This window comes from Ascaphus truei, chromosome 11 (genome assembly GCF_040206685.1).
Source record: "Ascaphus truei isolate aAscTru1 chromosome 11, aAscTru1.hap1, whole genome shotgun sequence".
Taxonomy (NCBI): domain Eukaryota; kingdom Metazoa; phylum Chordata; class Amphibia; order Anura; family Ascaphidae; genus Ascaphus; species Ascaphus truei.
This window is the reverse complement of record NC_134493.1, coordinates 54,713,667-54,732,193: the sequence shown is the minus strand read 5'-3', so window position 1 is coordinate 54,732,193 and position 18,527 is coordinate 54,713,667. Positions and strand designations below refer to the sequence as shown.

Genomic DNA, 18,527 nt, shown 5'->3' with positions numbered 1-18,527 from the left:
CACGTTACATGCACAGCAATGGCGTGAATACAGCGCGGTGTCCGGAACAAACGGAAGACATCCTGTAACGGGAAACCGGCACATTCGTCTTAATGTAACACATCTTTCTATGTGCAGGCCGGGTGGACGTTTCGGTCCCCGTCGTGACACCATCAAGATGAAGGCCCTTAGTCCTTTATTAATATAAAGGTCTGAATGGGGCCTGACAAGTGTCTGTTGCCTGCAAATTAAAACTTGATTACGTGTGTGTGTGTGTGTGTGTGTGTGTGTGTGTGTGTGTGTGTGTGTGATCCCACACACACCACATCCCCACTTGTCCCCTCCCCACACATCAGATACATTTATTTCCTATTTTATAGAAAAGTGACAAGGTGTATTAAAATGTAGCCACAAAAGAGAGAGGCAGCATGGGAACCGTCACTATTTGATGGCGCTTTGCGCTTGTGGGGCGAGGCAGCATGGGAACCGTCACTATTTGATGGCGCTTTGCGCTTGTGGGGCGAGGCAGCATGGGAACCGTCACTATCTGATGGCGCTTTGCGCTTGTGGGGCGAGGCAGCATGGGAACCGTCACTACCTGATGGCGCTTTGCGCTTGTGGGGCGAGGCAGCATGGGAACCGTCACTACCTGATGGCGCTTTGCGCTTGTGGGGCGAGGCAGCCTGGGAACCGTCACTATCTGATGGCGCTTTGCGCTTGTGGGGCGAGGCAGCCTGGGAACCGTCACTATCTGATGGCGCTTTGCGCTTGTGGGGCGAGGCAGCATGGGAACTGTCACTATCTGATGGCGCTTTGCGCTTGTGGGGCGAGGCAGCATGGGAACCGTCACTATTTGATGGCGCTTTGCGCTTGTGGGGCGAGGCAGCATGGGAACCGTCACTATCTGATGGCGCTTTGCGCTTGTGGGGCGAGGCAGCCTGGGAACCGTCACTATCTGATGGCGCTTTGCGCTTGTGGGGCGAGGCAGCATGGGAACCGTCACTATCTGATGGCGCTTTGCGCTTGTGGGGCGAGGCAGCCTGGGAACCGTCACTATCTGATGGCGCTTTGCGCTTGTGGGGCGAGGCAGCATGGGAACCGTCATTACCTGATGGCGCTTTGCGCTTGTGGGGCGAGGCAGCATGGGAACCGTCACTACCTGATGGCGCTTTGCGCTTGTGGGGCGAGGCAGCATGGGAACCGTCACTACCTGATGGCGCTTTGCGCTTGTGGGGCGAGGCAGCATGGGAACCGTCACTATCTGATGGCGCTTTGCGCTTGTGGGGCAAGGCAGCCTGGGAACCGTCACTATCTGATGGCGCTTTGCGCTTGTGGGGCGAGGCAGCATGGGAACCGTCACTATCTGATGGCGCTTTGCGCTTGTGGGGCGAGGCAGCATGGGAACCGTCATTACCTGATGGCGCTTTGCGCTTGTGGGGCGAGGCAGCCTGGGAACCGTCACTATCTGATGGCGCTTTGCGCTTGTGGGGCGAGGCAGCATGGGAACCGTCACTACCTGATGGCGCTTTGCGCTTGTGGGGCGAGGCAGCCTGGGAACCGTCATTACCTGATGGCGCTTTGCGCTTGTGGGGCGAGGCAGCATGGGAACCGTCACTACCTGATGGCGCTTTGCGCTTGTGGGGCGAGGCAGCATGGGAACCGTCACTATCTGATGGCGCTTTGCGCTTGTGGGGCGAGGCAGCATGGGAACCGTCACTACCTGATGGCGCTTTGCGCTTGTGGGGCGAGGCAGCATGGGAACCGTCACTATTTGATGGCGCTTTGCGCTTGTGGGGCGAGGCAGCATGGGAACCGTCACTACCTGATGGCGCTTTGCGCTTGTGGGGCGAGGCAGCATGGGAACCGTCACTATCTGATGGCGCTTTGCGCTTGTGGGGCGAGGCAGCATGGGAACCGTCACTACCTGATGGCGCTTTGCGCTTGTGGGGCGAGGCAGCATGGGAACCGTCACTATTTGATGGCGCTTTGCGCTTGTGGGGCGAGGCAGCCTGGGAACCGTCACTATCTGATGGCGCTTTGCGCTTGTGGGGCGAGGCAGCATGGGAACCGTCACTATCTGATGGCGCTTTGCGCTTGTGGGGCGAGGCAGCATGGGAACCGTCACTACCTGATGGCGCTTTGCGCTTGTGGGGCGAGGCAGCATGGGAACCGTCACTATCTGATGGCGCTTTGCGCTTGTGGGGCGAGGCAGCATGGGAACCGTCACTACCTGATGGCGCTTTGCGCTTGTGGGGCGAGGCAGCCTGGGAACCGTCACTATCTGATGGCGCTTTGCGCTTGTGGGGCGAGGCAGCATGGGAACCGTCACTACCTGATGGCGCTTTGCGCTTGTGGGGCGAGGCAGCATGGGAACCGTCACTATCTGATGGCGCTTTGCGCTTGTGGGGCGAGGCAGCATGGGAACCGTCACTACCTGATGGCGCTTTGCGCTTGTGGGGCGAGGCAGCATGGGAACCGTCACTATCTGATGGCGCTTTGCGCTTGTGGGGCGAGGCAGCATGGGAACCGTCACTATCTGATGGCGCTTTGCGCTTGTGGGGCGAGGCAGCATGGGAACCGTCACTATCTGATGGCGCTTTGCGCTTGTGGGGCGAGGCAGCCTGTTGATGTGATGTGTCGGTGTATTGCAGAGGTTTGCAGGCGTAATAATAACCATTCTCATTACAATGCATTCCCAGCCTCCCGCCATTACTGTGCTACTCCCTACCTCATACTGCCCTCCCCCGGCTTCATGCCCCCGCTGTGTCTCTTCTTGTTTTTAAGGCTCTCCGGGGATCTGTCCAGTATTGTTTGGCAAAGGTGTTAAGTCTGTTTGAGGTAAGTCACCGCCTCCCTGTGGTGCGTTATATTTAACCGTATATAGGCATGTGTGGGTGGGCACATATAACCGTATATAGGCATGTGTGGGTGGGCACATATACATGGATATTGTTATAGCTCCCGCCAGCGTTACAGTGATAGTGCTGTGTTTGCCCGGTCTGCTTCCCCAGTAGTGTGTGTGGACCTGGGGAAGTGGAGCGCTTCCCGTCTCTCTCCGAGCTGATGGTAAAACCTGTTCCCCTTGTGATCCTTCCCATTGCAGGACGAGGACCGGAAGAGGGAAGCGCTGGGGATGTTTGAAACCTCGGCCTCTCAGGGCTGCCTGCACAGCTCCTACCTCATCTGGGAATTCAGCCAGCAAACCGCGGTGAGTGCCCCTTCCTGCTGCCTGCGCTCCCTGCACTGGGAAGCGCTGCCACTTACTGTTGGCAAATGGGTGACTTCCGCACCCATGTCTTGGTGTTTAAGGAGTTAACTTTGCTCCGTTAAACCGTGTCTGTACCCTGCTGTGCGTAGTTTCCAGTGGTGAGGGACCCACCCCCTAGTTCTGAGTGCTGAGGTTCTTCTCTTCTCCCCCCCCCCCATCCCATTTTACGTGCTGAGGTTCTTCTCTTCCCCCCCCCCCCCCCCCATCCCATTTTACGTGCTGAGGTTCTTCTCTTCCCCCCCCCCCCCCATCCCATTTTACGTGCTGAGGTTCTTCCTTAGTTTTGGGTTCTGAGAGTGCGTCCTGTCCCCCCTAGTTTCGAGGGCGGTCTCCACCCCCCCCCCTTAGTTTCAGGTGCCGAGTGTCGTCCTGCCCGAGATTTGGGTGCTAAGGCTTTCTCTCTTTTCTCTCCCCCCCCCTTAATTTCGGTTGCTGGTGGGCTCTCCTCCCTTATCTCAATCATGTCTGACAATTGGGCACATGGGTAACCTGTTTGCTCGGATCTGCGTCCTAGTCTCTGTGAACGTGGCGCAGTGACTCCCTCTGCATATCTTTCTAACCTCCCCCCCATCCCCCCCTCTCCCTAGTTATCCGATCCGGGCAGATACCTACAGAGCCTCCGGCAGCTGCGCGATTACGCCGCACGGGGATCCTGGGACGCACAGGTAACGCGCGACTCGCTGCTCCATCCCGCGCCTGTCTCCGCTCCTGTAACAGCCTTCGTGTCGCCACCAAAGGGACATCAAACCTAATATGTGCTTTTCAGTTCGGTCCATAAAGATTGAGCCCGTTAAACGTTCCCCGGCTGGTTTCCCGCGGCTCTCGCTCTCCACCAATCTACATCCCTTTCAAACACCTCCCCCCCCCCCCCCCCCCCCGTGCGCCGCGGGATATTGGCTCCATCTGTAGTTGGTGGTTCGGTAACCAGGACGATGTCCGTGAGTTTCCGCAGCAAAAGGAAGTCGGAGAATCCGCCAGCGGCGACGCCGGCTGTGGAGGGGGAACGGTTATTTTAGTATATGGTATTTGTCTCGGCCGCTAGGGATTCGCTAACGAACCCGGGTGATTTAATAGAATAAAGGAATTTACCGTTCCACTTCGGGGGACATAGCGCAGAATCCCCTGCAGAAGCGTAAGATTTTAACTGGGATCATGTTGGTTTCGTGCCCCTTGAGCACGTCCTGTTTAAAGAAATATAAACAATCTCTCTCCTCCCCCACCTCTCCTCCCCCACCTCTTCTCTCCTCCCCTCTCTTCTCTATCCTTTCCTCTCTTCTCTCTCTCTCTCTCTCCTCCCCCTCCCCTCTCTCTCCATTTTAACCTCCCGGGCCCTTAATATTTCAAACGCTCATTTCTCTGTAACGGCCGGATTTAATAAAATAAGTGTGTGTGTGTGTGTTAAAAACAAAGTGTAACCTGGACTGCCGCTTTCAGTCCACGTTGGGATGATACGTTTTCACACCGCAGCGAGTAGGTCATTTCGATGCCTGCTGCCTTTCAGATCTCCCTGGCCAAGGCCTGCGGGCACAGGAATCAGCTGGCGCAGGAGCACCGGGGACCTGCCGAGCTGGTATCGCAAGTCTTCCAGTCCTCCCTCCCCATCAACAAGAAACAGATCTTTACCACGCAGAAGGGCATGAACGATACCATGCGGTGAGCGGGCAGCCAAGAGGGTGGTTATGGACGTGGCCTAATACTCCCAAGAGCCCATTTTGAAGTTTGCATTCAGTCCCCATATAAAGACCTGAGCAGGGCAGTGGGAGGAAGTGGTGCTTCCCAAGGCTGCTCCTCAGGAAGTGGCAGCAGCTTAGCAGCCATGTTGCTCTGGGCTCCTGTTTCTTTTTAGGAATAAAGAGTTTATAAAAAGTGTAAATAGCAAATGTTGTAAAGACATGTTCACCATTCAATGTCACACGTGTGTGTGTGTGTGTGTGTGTGTGTGTGTGTGTGTGTGTGTGTGTGTGTGTGTGTGTGTGTGTGTGTGTGTGGCTCTGTACATCTATAGATGGGGATATGTGTGTGACTGTACATCTATAGATGGGGATATGTGTGTGTTTATTTTATTTATTTATTTATAAAATATTTTACCAGGAAGTAATACATTGAGAGTTACCTCTCGTTTTCAAGTATGTGTGGCTCTGTACATCTATACATGGATATATGTGTGTGGCTCTGTACATCTATAGATGGGGATATATGTGGGTGGCTCTGTACATCTATAGATGGATATATGTGTGTGGCTCTGTACATCTATAGATGGGGATATATGTGGGTGGCTCTGTACATCTATAGATGGATATATGTGTGTGGCTCTGTACATCTATAGATGGGGATATATGTGTGTGGCTCTGTACATCTATAGATGGGGATATATGTGGGTGGCTCTGTACATCTATAGATGGGGATATATGTGGGTGGCTCTGTACATCTATAGATGGGGATATGTGTGTGACTGTACATCTATAGATGGGGATATGTGTGTGTTTATTTTATTTATTTATTTATAAAATATTTTACCAGGAAGTAATACATTGAGAGTTACCTCTCGTTTTCAAGTATGTGTGGCTCTGTACATCTATACATGGATATATGTGTGTGGCTCTGTACATCTATAGATGGGGATATATGTGGGTGGCTCTGTACATCTATAGATGGATATATGTGTGTGGCTCTGTACATCTATAGATGGGGATATATGTGGGTGGCTCTGTACATCTATAGATGGATATATGTGTGTGGCTCTGTACATCTATAGATGGGGATATATGTGGGTGGCTCTGTACATCTATAGATGGGGATATATGTGGGTGGCTCTGTACATCTATAGATGGATATGTGTGTGTGGCTCTGTACATCTATAGATGGATATATGTGTGTGGCTCTGTACATCTATAGATGGGGATATATGTGGGTGGCTCTGTACATCTATAGATGGATATGTGTGGGAGGCTCTGTACATCTATAGATGGATATGTGTGGGAGGCTCTGTACATCTATAGGTGGATATGTGGGTGAGGCTCTGTACATCTATAGATGGATATGTGGGTGGCTTTGTACATCTATAGGTGGATATGTGGGTGAGGCTCTGTACATCTATAGGTGGATATGTGGGTGGCTCTGTACATCTATAGATGGATATGTGGGTGGCTCTGTACATCTATAGATGGATATGTGTGGGAGGCTCTGTACATCTATAGATGGATATGTGTGGGAGGCTCTGTACATCTATAGATGGATATGTGGGTGGCTCTGTACATCTATAGATGGATATATGTGGGTGGCTCTGTACATCTATAGGTGGATATATGTGGGTGGCTCTGTACATCTATAGGTGGATATATGTGGGTGGCTCTGTACATCTATAGGTGGATATATGTGGGTGGCTCTGTACATCTATAGGTGGATATATGTGGGTGGCTCTGTACATCTATAGGTGGATATATGTGGGTGGCTCTGTGCATCTATAGGTGGATATATGTGGGTGGCTCTGTACATCTATAGGTGGATATATGTGGGTGGCTCTGTGCATCTATAGATGGATATATGTGGGTGGCTCTGTGCATCTATAGATGGATATATGTGGGTGGCTCTGTACATCTATAGATGGATATATGTGGGTGGCTCTGTACATCTATAGATGGATATATGTGTGTGGCTCTGTACATCTATAGATGGATATGTGGGTGGCTCTGTACATCTATAGGTGGATATATGTGGGTGGCTCTGTATATCTATAGGTGGATATATGTGGGTGGCTCTGTATATCTATAGATGGATATGTGGGTGGCTCTGTACAGCTATAGGTGGATATATGTGGGTGGCTCTGTACATCTATAGGTGGATATATGTGTGTGGCTCTGTACATCTATTGGTGGATATATGTGGGTGGCTCTGTACATCTATAGGTGGATATATGTGGGTGTATATTTATTTTGATTTTGTTCTATCGCGCTAGTCGCCAAGAAAGTTGCGACTAGAGCGCGTGCTGGAACCCCGGGAGGACACTCGCGGAGCCGCTCCTCCTCAGTGTGTGTGTGTGTGTGTGTGTGTGTGTGTGTATCTCTCTATGTTGGTGTATAACTCTGTGTGTCCGCACCTTCTCCTCCCCCAGGTACATCCTGATAGACTGGCTGGTGGAAGTGGCCACGATGAAGGACTTCTCCAGCCTCTGCCTGCACATGACCGTGGGCCTGGTGGATCGGTACCTGAAGCTGCGCTGCGTCCCCCGGGCCCGTCTCCAGCTGGTGGGGATCACCTGCATGGTCATCTGCACACGGTGAGTGCGAGCTTGTTACCCGGGAGGGGCAGGGGCTTCGTTCCATACCTAACCGCGGCTCTTCTTCAGCAGAGGGGTCACATCGCACCGGGCCGATAACAAATGTCACAGAGCGGCGGCTGGTCTGGGCGATTTAACCCTTTCGCTGCCACGAGCAGCCGTGTCCTCTCTGCGCAGCAGTGGAGGAAATGATGCGTTGGTTAGTTGGTTGATCGATGATTTATTTTATTTTTGGGGGTGCACAGCTTTATCAGCAAAGAGATCCTGACGATCCGGGAGGCCGTGTGGCTGACGGACAACACGTACAAGTACGAGGATCTCGTCCGGATGATGGGGGAGATTATATCTGCCCTGGAGGGCAAGATCAGGGTAGGTTTCGAATGGGGAGACAATTGATCCCTTTTTGTAATTTTTTTTAACCCTTTGCAGTTCACCACATAGAGTTGGGGGGGGTTAAGATGACATGAGAGCCTGAAAATGTTTGTACGATGCAGGGTCTCTGCCCCCCTCCAGCCCTTTAAAGCCGCGTTCCACCCAACAGGCATTTTATTTGTTATTATCGAACCGCGTCAATTTCCGTTCTGGGTTCTTCCATCTCCATTTTGTTTCCCCGGCAGTGGGGTGGTACCAGGTTACCTGCAGAGGTAAGTATCGCAGGGAGCCCGGGTGACCCGGAGCGGAAATTAATGTGGTGCCTGTTTAAAGGTCCCAGCGGGCCAATAGGAAGCAGCGACGTCATCCCTTGCGGTGTCCTATTGGCCGGCGTGATGTGGGACCTTCAAACAGCAGAGAGATGCCAACCTCGCCTTCCGATGTGCAGGGGGCCCCAGAGCGGGAATGAACACGTCCGACCCCGTGTGTCCACCTATATAATAGTGTGTCCACCTATATAATATTTTCTTAACGGCTCACTTTAATGCCTTCTGGAGAGTTTACAATCCTATTTTAGTTGTCTACGGCACAAGACGGTAGTGCCAGCCCCTAGACACTCGCATGGACACACACGAATAATTCTGGGAAGGTGCAGTCATGCGTCTCCTCTCACTAAAAGTTGCCCTGTGTATGCAGGGGGTGGAGGGGTCTAGCCTCGTCGCCCGTTGCCCTTCGCCCCTTACTCTTTACATAAAATAAATCTGTGCCTTGCCTGCGTTATCTCCTCCTGTTCTGCTCCGAGCTGCGGGCGGTTTCTGCCGCGTGTCTTTGAAAGCTGCGGTTGTCGGGTTTTTGACTAGCGGAGATTCCCCCCCCCCCCCCCCCCCCCCCCGGTCGCTGCCGCTAAAGTCTTTGCTGGTCTTCATTGCCGCATTGAATGAGCATCTGATTGCAGAGCTGGTGAGCCGGGAAGATGCTGCATCTCATCACTGAGCACAATGACTTGCAATAGAGGCTCAGTGTGCCCGGTGATGGGATCGCTGGATCGCAGTAATTAACCTTTTTACAGAGTTTCCAAATGTATTTAACTCCTTACTCTGTGTGTGTGTGTGTGTGTGTGTGTGTGTGTGTGTGTGTGTGTGTGTTCTCTCGAGCTCTCTCTTCTGCCGTGCTTGTGTGTGCTCTCGAGCTCTCTCACTACCGTGCGTGTGTGTGTGTGCGCGTGTGTGTGTGCGCGCGTGCGTGTGTGCGTGCGTGCGTGCGTGTGCTCTCGAGCTCGAGCTCTCACTGCCGTGCTTGTGTGTGTGTGTGTGCTCGAGCTCTCACTGCCGTGCTTGTGTGTGTGTGTGCGCTCTCGAGCTCTCACTGCCGTGCTTGTGTGTGTGTGCGCTCTCGAGCTCTCTCACCGCCGTGCTTGTGTATAACACTGCAGTGTATAGGTGTGTGTGCCCCCCCTCCTGTCCAACTCCGCCCTCCTGTCCACGTCCGCCCCCCCTCTCAAGCTCTCACTGGCGTGCGTGCGTGCGTGCGTGTGCGTGTGCGTGTGCGTGTGTGTGTGTGTGTGTGTGCGCGCGCTCTCGAGCTCGAGCTCTCACTGCCGTGCTTGTGTGTGTGTGTGTGTGCGTGTGCGTGCGCGCGCGCTCTCGAGCTCTCACTGCCGTGCTTGTGTGTGTGCGCGCTCTCGAGCTCTCACTACCGTGCTTGTGTGTGTGTGTGCGCGCTCTCGAGCTCTCACTGCCGTGTGTGTGCGCCCTCGAGCTCTCTCACTGCCGTGCTTGTGTGTGTGTGCGCGCGCGCTCTCGAGCTCTCACTTCCGTGCTTGTGTGTGTGTGTGCGCTCTCGAGCTCTCTCACTGCCGTGCTTGTGTGTGTGCGCTCTCGAGCTCTCTCACTGCCGTGCTTGTGTATAACACTGCAGTGTATAGAAGGTGTGTGTGCCCCCCCCCCTCCTGTCCAACTTCGCCCTCCCCTCCTGTCCACGTCCGCCCCCCCTCCTGTCCACGTCTGCCCCCCCCCTCCTGTCCACGTCCGCCCCCTTCTGTCCACTGTCCGCCCCCCCTCCTGTCCACTGTCCGCCCCCCCTCCTGTCCACTGTCCGTCGCCCCCTCCCCCCACCTGTCCACTGTCCGTCGCCCCCCCCCCCCACCTGTCCACTGTCCGTCGCCCCCCCCCCACCTTTCCACTGTCCCCCCCCCCCCCCCTCCTGTCCATTGTCCGTCCCCCCCCTCCTAGCGGGGAAATTGAACTCGCGGGCAACGCCGGGTCTCTCAGCTAGTATCTTATAAGAAAGGGTAATTTAGTTCAATTCTTTAGCCAACGTGTATGACGCCTGTAACCACGTCACGGTGTGGCCCGTCTGTAGGGCCTAACACTGCTGCACCTGCAGAACGCTCTCAAACATAGTTTTCTCGTATGTCCGGGGCATAGAGCTAAGACGAATAATAGATGGTTTCAAATACAGTTACATAAATAAACAGGGTATACATTATATACATGCACCGTTAAAGATAATATATATTCTAGGCTTATGTAACAGTTACAGACCAGAGACCCCCTGCTTCAAGCCTATAACTAGAAAGGGTAGTGCCGGGTGTTTCACTGCTTTAATAATTGGGAAACCGTTAACGCTCCTCCTCTGCCGCTTCAGGTGCCCACGGTTGTGGATTATAAAGACGTCCTCTCCCACATCGTCCCATTGGACAGGAGCACCCTTCACCTCTGCAGCTACATCTCGGAGCTGTCCCTGCTGTTTACAGAGCTGTCCGTGTATTCTCCGGCTCAGCTCGCTGCTAGCGCTCTGCTGCTGGCTAGGATACTGCACAAGCAAGGTGAGCTTCCCAGCCACTCCATGAACCTCGTGTACGGACATGCGTCTTAAAGCCGCAATCCCTGCCCTGAATAAACTGAACCCGGGGGACCCTTGCTTCCCCAGATTTGTGGGGTTTTACCAGTTGCTCAAAGATGGACACCGGGGTCTTGAGCTAGAGAGCCACACTGGCATCACAGTGATGACTGTGGCTGAAGCTGGTGTGGCGGCCATTTTGTTTTCCCCGACTAGGAGAAATAACTCCAGAAACTGCAAAGATGTGTATCTCAAGCTCCAGGGCGTCCCCAGAGCTTACAATAGCAGGAGATGAGGGGCAGGGGATTGCTGCTTTGACATCAGTTTACTGGCTGCCCACGGTTACGGTCAGACACGGGTTCCAGCCGGGTTTACCAGCTTTACAGACCGTGACATTACTACTGAGCTGCGCACACAGCTGGCTGTCCGCCCTCAGCTGCTGACCACAGCCTGGGCCAGAAACCTACTCTCAGAAGTCGGGGATCCCCCACCAGTCACAGGGGCCCAGGCTCACACGCAGGCAGTCACTCAGCAGTGGGACACAAGGTGTTACATGAGTTAGGTCAGGGCTGGCCAACTCCAGTCCTCAAAGGCCACCAGCAGTTCAGGTTTTCAGGATATGCCTGTTTAAGCACAGGTGGTGGCGTCGTTGACTGAGCCACCGATGCTGAAGCAGGTTGGCCTGTTAGTGGCCTTTGAGGACTGGAGTTGGCCACTCCTGGGTTAAGCTGTGTTGAAATGATGCTCGCCAAACTCGGTTAGAATGAGGATGACAAAGGGGGTGGATCTTGGTAGTACTAAAAAAAAGTTGTATGAGTATAGTGTGCTCAAAATCAAACGTGTCTCTGCAATCAACTTCTTGATGAGGTCTATCAATGCCCAGATGCTAATTGGATGTCCAATATATATAATAAAACTGATAAGGCCTGAGAGGGATATGTACCTAGTGGTGTCCACCTGACAACCACTAACACGGACACACAAATATACACCCAAACACTAGGCAGTGTACACAGCAATGCCAGTTGGTGACAGGATATAATTCAGGGCACTATGGCCGGTACCTGCTAACTTCCACGTGCATCGTCTTATGGCATCCACGGCGTGCAACCTGGAGAATGTGAAGATCCAAGGTTATGGTGTGTAGCAGAGCACAGCCATCGACGGTCAGACATGATAAAAAAATCAGGGCAAACTCCAAATAGACCGATCAGTTTATTGCAGGCTTCAGCAACAGGACTGCATGAGCGCACCTACGCGTTTCATGCCGTAGCACTCTATTCATGTATTGAAAGGATGCCTGCCCAACTCGGTTAGAATGAGGATGACAAAGGGGGTGGATCTTGGTAGTACTAGAGAAGGACGCGTACTTTTACATGGATATACTGCTGTGGGTTCAAGGCGAGCTGGAGCGTGGGGAAACCAACACTCGCACAACGTTTCGGAGAGGTCCACGACTAACTAAGCCCACAATGTCGAACATTGTGAATAAACCCTTTTGATCGCCAAGTCCACTTTGAGGGATGGTTCACCAATCTTCGCCAAAGGGCAGGTCTTGGCACTATGAACACGGTGGACCTGGTGACCACAACGCACGTTGTACAGATGGGATTACCGCTTCCTCTCGCCCACAGCTCTTCCTTGGCCTGCTCAGCTGGCAGAGAGTACGGGCTTCACTTTGGAACGTCTCACCCCCAGCGTGCTTCTCCTGCACAAGAAATGGTAAGCATGCCGCAGTATCGGAGCCCCTTCCATACAGGGCCTCCGCATCGGCGCAGGTCGGCTCGGTTTTGAACCCTCTCACCACTTGCCATTTATCTTAACCCCCTCACCACTTGCCATTTATCTTAACCCTCTCACCACTTGCCATTTATCTTAACCCTCTCACCTCTTGCCATTTATCTTAACCCTCTCACCACTTGCCATTTATCTTAACCCTCTCACCTCTTGCCATTTATCTTAACCCTCTCACCACTTGCCATTTATCTTAACCCTCTCACCACTTGCCATTTAGCTTCCACGACGATGCGCCCAAAGACTACCGGCAGGTGTCTCTGACCGCGGTGAAGCAGCGATTTCAGGATGACCTGTACGACGAGATCAGCAAGGAGAAGGTGAGCCGGAGTGTCCGCGACGGGACGATGTGGTTGTACGAGCCCGTGGGATGCTGCCTCACAACACAGCTCATTGCTTTATAAAAGCATCGGTTAGGGTTGTTCTGTATTGAATGAGATACTCGTGTTCCCGTTGCGCTGCTCCGGGGGGTGAGATGCTTGGGCGACCCGTTTGCACCTTTTGTGTAAATCCCTGTTTGTGCTGCTTTGCTGCTGTGTGAATGACCAGGCTCAGTGCAGGGGTTCCCACCCCCTCCCCAGTGTGTATCCCCCCCCCCCTCCCCAGTGTGTATCCCACCCCCTCCCCAGTGTGTATCCCACCCCCTCCCCAGTGTGTATCCCACCCCCTCCCCAGTGTGTATCCCACCCCCTCCCCAGTGTGTATCCCACCCCCTCCCCAGTGTGTATCCCCCCCATGTGGGCTGTTCTATGGATGAGACTACAAACCCAAAGTTTGAATGTGCAGATTGCCCTCTATATCCAGTGAGGGGCAGCCGCAGGCCGCCCCTCTCCTCTAAACAGGACGATCCTGGTCCCACGCGCGCAATCTCCAACCTAAAAAAAAATGGCAGCACGGCCGGGGATTATACGGCAGTTTTATAGTAGAAAAACGCAGTATAGAGACTTGCAATCCAATTTAAATACTTGGGGCGCCGCCGGAAGAAACAGTCCTGTGTATAAAATAGCATCCGAATGTGGTTGGCGTCGCTGCCAAACCTCCACTGCTCAATCGGAACCGGAACGTAGCCAGAAGTGAACATACCCTCCCTACGCGTTTCACACGTCCAGAGGAACCCCTGATGAAGCATCGGTCGTGTGAAATGCGTAGGGATAGTATTGAGCCGTTCACTTCCAGTGGAGATTGGGCAGTGACACGGACCACCTTCAGATGCCATTGTACACACGGGACTCATGGTGCATGGCAAGTCTAGGTATTGCCTTTGTCTACTATAGCTCTGTTGTACACCTCTGCGTTCTTTGTCTATGGATGAGACTCCCTGTGTATGCTTCTCTGCGCTGCTCTGTGACTCCATGTGCATGAGGGCCCCCCGTAACCCACGCAGCTCTCAGGGTCCCTGTGCATGTGCCGTGGCCCTGCTGACGGGCTGTGTGTTTGGCAGGTGATGGACCCCTGGCTGCTGGTCACTCTGCTGGGAGTGGGTGCCTGGCTCAGGTAACAGTCTGATTGCTGTTGTCAGCAGGTGATGGAGCACAGCCAGCTATGTGCGCTGCTCGGAGCCCCCCACCAGGACACAGAGCCCCCCGGGTCCCCTCTCGGCGCTGCCGACGTCCAACCCTTCCTGTGCTCCCCCGCCGGCAACAAGACCAAGAGGTAAGCGCTTCAGCGCATCTCAGAAATGCCGGGTACCATGAGCTTGCAAGAGCATGGCAGATACCCCCACCCTGGCCAGAAACCTCTTCTGAACTCCGCTCTGCAGCACATCGCTCCGTCCTGCTCCCCCGGGAGGTGACACGAGAGCAGCTAATCTGTTCCAGAGCAATGATTCACTCAGTCGAATTGGCTCATTAGTTTGGCGTAGAGATGTCATGACACGGGCTGAGACACGACCACGTGGGAACACGGTCTCCCTGTGCTAGGAGTCAATGCTGGGTTAGGTCTATAGCTCTGCAGATGTGGGGGAGCACTAGTAAAGAGGTGGGAAGGGGCCGCTCTAGGAGATGAGAAAGGGCGTCCCCACATAAACCTTTCCATTTAGATCAGTTTCGCCATCTACCCGGCACAGGCTCCCCGGTGCTGAAACTAACGCGGTTCTGCTCCGGAGACCTCCGGCTTGCGCGTGTGTGTGTGCGCGTGCGCGCGTGTGTGCGTGTGCGGTCACCGGGAATGCTGCTTTACGGAAGGGGTCACACTTTTTAACAAAACCAATTATTTTGGTATACTTGAGATACTTCTCCGAGATGACTTCTGTTTAGTCGCTATTAAATGGGTGCACTGCTCTGCAGGGGAGGTTGGATGGCGCAATGCTCTGCGGGAGGCTCTTGGTGTGGCAGGTGCACTGCTCTGCAGGGGAGGTTGGATGGCGCAATGCTCTGCGGGAGGCTCTTGGTGTGGCAGGTGCACTGCTCTGCAGGGGAGGTTGGATGGCGCAATGCTCTGCGGGAGGCTCTTGGTGTGGCAGGTGCACTGCTCTGCAGGGGAGTTGGGATGGCGTGATGCGCTGCGGGAGTTATTCTTGGTGTTGGTGACGCTCTCCGGGAGGTGGGATTGCGCGATGCTATGTGGGAGGTATACCCAGCCTGCGTGGCACATCCAGTGACCGGCGTGGCTATGGCTCTCTCTCCCCCCCCCAGGCGCAGGGAGGACAACATTCAGGAAGACCGGGGCAGCTTCGTAACCACGCCCACGGCCGAGCTGTCCAATCAGGAGGAGGCTCTGCTCGGGGACTTCCTGGACTGGAGTTTGGACTCCTCTTGCACCGGCTACGAGGGCGACCGAGAGAGCGAGGGTGAGCGGGAGGGAGATGGTGAGTTTCACCTAGGACCCAGGAGCAGGGCCAGGTTAAACGCACAGGGCTTTCTTTCCCTTTGTCCCACCTCTGTCCTTATCAAAGACCTAATAAGGGGAGGGGGGCTCGCTGATCTCACAAAAGAGAGCAGCCCGAGGGGATCGAAGTATAGATTGGCCTCCCCATGCTCTCGTGTACAGGTTTATTAGAGACACACTATAGGAGGTATCTCCTGCGTTAAGAACAGCTCGTAACCTTTTCCTAAACGTATGTCAGGCAGTGTTTTTCTCCCAATGGGACACAAAGCGCGTCGCAATTACAGTAAAGCGCGCGGGACGCAGCACACACAATTGTTACAGGCACAGTCCCCTGCAGAGCTTACAATCTGTGTTTGGCGCCTGAGGCACAGGGAGATCAAGTGACTCGCCCAAGGTCACAAGGAGCCGACACCAGGAATTGAACCAGGATTGTCAGATTCACATGAAAAAAAGGGAAAATAAGGTGCTCCTACTGTGGAGTATATAAATGAGTGATATAATACAATATAGAAAGTGTTCAGTGATTTTGAGCAATAGTGCTCTTAAAGAACAACATGAGTGCACAGTGATTATGGTGATATATTAAATGCAGCTCCAAAAACAGTCCAGGATCCCTCTCCAGGGGAGAGTAGGCAGTGGAATTGGGGAACGCAGAAGTCACCAAAAATGAAACACAAAAACACAATGGTGCAGACGGTCTGGAATCGGGATAATCTGCTAGAGATGATCTGTGAGGTGAGAGCTCACATTGCACTGGTAGATTAAAGCAGTTCCAAATCTCTGGTGGGCTGATGTGGGGATGAAATGTGAGAGGATAAGTCCTGGTCTGGGTGGGCTAATAACTGGTGGTCCTCAATGGTGCTGTGTTCTCGGAGTAAGCAGAGGCGGCATACCGCAGTGCGATCTGCACCACAACGTATTTATACAGAAAAGGTGAAAAAACGCACTTACATAAAAATCAATTGGTACCGGCATGTAGAACTAAAGATGTGAGAGATCCGATCTCTGCTGCCAAGCGCTGCCTCTGTGATCCGGCGTCTCTCCTCTACTTACTCTGACAGCACCACACCATTGAGGACCACCAGATATTATCCCACCCAGACCAGGACTTATCCTCTCACATTTCATCCGACCAAACAGAGATTTGGAACTGCTTTAATCTACCAGTGAAATGTGAGCTCTCACCTCACAGATCATCTCTAGGAAATTATCCCGATTCCAGACCATCTGCACCATTGTGGTTTTATTTTTGGTGACTTCTGCGTTCCCCAACTCCACTGCCTACTCTCCCCTGATTCACACTCAGTGTCTTGACTGAGCCACTAATTCTCCATAAAGGTGAGGTCCCCTATATAAGAACATGGCCTTGCAGGACTGTCTCTTCACACCCCGCTTGCCCCTTCCTGTTGATACAGTAACGATATAGGATCACCGCTGCCCTATGTCGCACTGTCCCCTGAGCCTGTACTCAGCTTCTGCTTTGTTTGTCACGTGTCCTTAACAGGAAGTGGTGCAGTGGGACACAGGGCAGTGTGCGGGGAACTCCTGGCACCCAGAAACAATTTCCCTAAAACTTCTCCCCCCGCCCTGCTCAACAAGTGTGTGTGGTGCAAAACTGGAAAGTCGGACGCATGTTTCAGCCAATCGGATCAGAATGCAATCGGTCCCGCTGCAAAATGAGCGCAGTGTTTGGGCCATTTCTAAACATTAACGAGCTATAAAGGGGATTAAAATGTGGCGTGGCTGTCTGTCTCTGTGGTGTGGCGTGGCTGTCTGTCTCTGTGGTGTGGCGTGGCTGTCTGTCTCTGTGGTGTGGCGTGGCTGTCTGTCTCTGTGGTGTGGTGTGGCGTGGCTGTCTGTCTCTGTGGTGTGGCGTGGCTGTCTGTCTCTGTGGTGTGGCGTGGCTGTCTGTCTCTGTGGTGGTGTGGCTGTCTGTCTCTGTGGTGGTGTGGCTGTCTGTCTCTGTGGTGGCGTGGCTGTCTGTCTCTGTGGTGTGGCCAGCCGAGTCTCTCTCTTGGCTGTGGCCATTTGTGTGTATATAGATACAGAGAGAGAGCTAGAGAGATGACGCCTCTATTATTTCTAAACAATCTATATAACTCAGAATAATTATTAGAGGTGCAAGTAATTGTGTGTTTGAACATATGTTGGTGCTTGAGGTGACCGGGATTCCCCATACCCTGCTATATTATGTCAATCACCCGTGTACTGCGCTGCGGTATGTGTTGGAGCCCTGTGCTCGGTGGCACCCTTGCTTTTATTCACTGTTCTTCATCTCTCTGCAGTCACAGCACCCAGCGGTATCCTGGACATCTCCCTCTTCAACGCGGAGGAGCGCCCGCACTGCCACGACTCCAGCGACGAAGACTCGCCCGTCACCCTCTACCCCGTCCTGCCACTGCCCAAACCCGACCCCACCAACAACACCCCGAGAGCGCCAGCCGAAAACAGCTCCGGCTACTCCTCCGTGAGCAGCGGGAGCAGCCCCACCACCTCTCCCGCCGGTCTCGCCTTCACCCCAACCCCAGGACTGTCCCACAGCAGGCTGGCGCCAATCCCGTACCCGCAGCCCTGCGCCCCCCACATTAAGGCGGGTCGCAGGCAGGTGAAGCGGAAGAACCAGGCGCAGCACAGCGAGTAAGATCTCGCCTCCCGTGTAAAGACCCGCCCCCCACCCCCCCTGTTCTAAAGAGAAATATATATATTTTTGTCATTTAAAGAAGGAAGCTCGTCTCGCTATTATTATGGAGGATATTATGCTGCTATGGGCTGTGACAACACCAAGCCCCTCCCAATCAACCATATATCAGAGGCGGCCATCTCGTGTCCTCAAGGGCCACCAACAGGTCAGGTTTTCAGGATATCCCTGCTTCAGAACCGATTTGGGCTGAGGCAGGAATATCCTGAGCCTGACCTAATGGTGGCCCTTGAGGGTTGGAGTTGGCTACCCCTGCCATATATGAATCGGGGGGGGGGGGTCCCCAAGAGCTGAACGGTGGCACGCAAAGATGTGGGAACCCCCTCCCCCGATTGCAGATATGTTTAATTTCTTTAGTATTTGCGAGGAGAACGATTCCTTCTGGATCACCCACTCGCATTATATCAGAACGTGTGCTCCAGGTCCCGGAAGCACCTTTTCTCAACGGGACAATTGCAAAAGACGTGTATGAG

At 53.5% G+C, this 18,527-nt stretch overlaps 1 protein-coding gene across 5 annotated transcripts in view; it reads left to right on the top strand.

The window, feature by feature from the left end:
- The window catches only part of CCNF (cyclin F), a 28,355-nt gene extending 10,277 nt beyond the window's left edge, over nt 1-18,078 (top strand). For 2 of the 5 annotated variants that reach the window (XM_075566405.1, XM_075566409.1), the window contains exons 6-17: nt 2,764-2,817; nt 3,083-3,187; nt 3,835-3,912; nt 4,749-4,900; nt 7,359-7,523; nt 7,769-7,892; nt 10,542-10,722; nt 12,371-12,458; nt 12,751-12,850; nt 14,053-14,183; nt 15,164-15,336; nt 17,642-18,078. In XM_075566405.1, coding sequence (XP_075422520.1) covers nt 2,764-2,817; nt 3,083-3,187; nt 3,835-3,912; nt 4,749-4,900; nt 7,359-7,523; nt 7,769-7,892; nt 10,542-10,722; nt 12,371-12,458; nt 12,751-12,850; nt 14,053-14,183; nt 15,164-15,336; nt 17,642-17,997 — 1,707 coding nt within the window. In that variant the 3' untranslated portion in view covers nt 17,998-18,078. Of the gene's footprint in view, nt 1-2,763; nt 2,818-3,082; nt 3,188-3,834; nt 3,913-4,748; nt 4,901-7,358; nt 7,524-7,768; nt 7,893-10,541; nt 10,723-12,370; nt 12,459-12,750; nt 12,851-14,049; nt 14,184-15,163; nt 15,337-17,641 lie in introns of all 5 variants that reach the window. The other 3 variants (XM_075566404.1, XM_075566408.1, XM_075566407.1) reach the window with 2 other exon arrangements.
- Nucleotides 18,079-18,527: the final 449 nt, after the last annotated feature.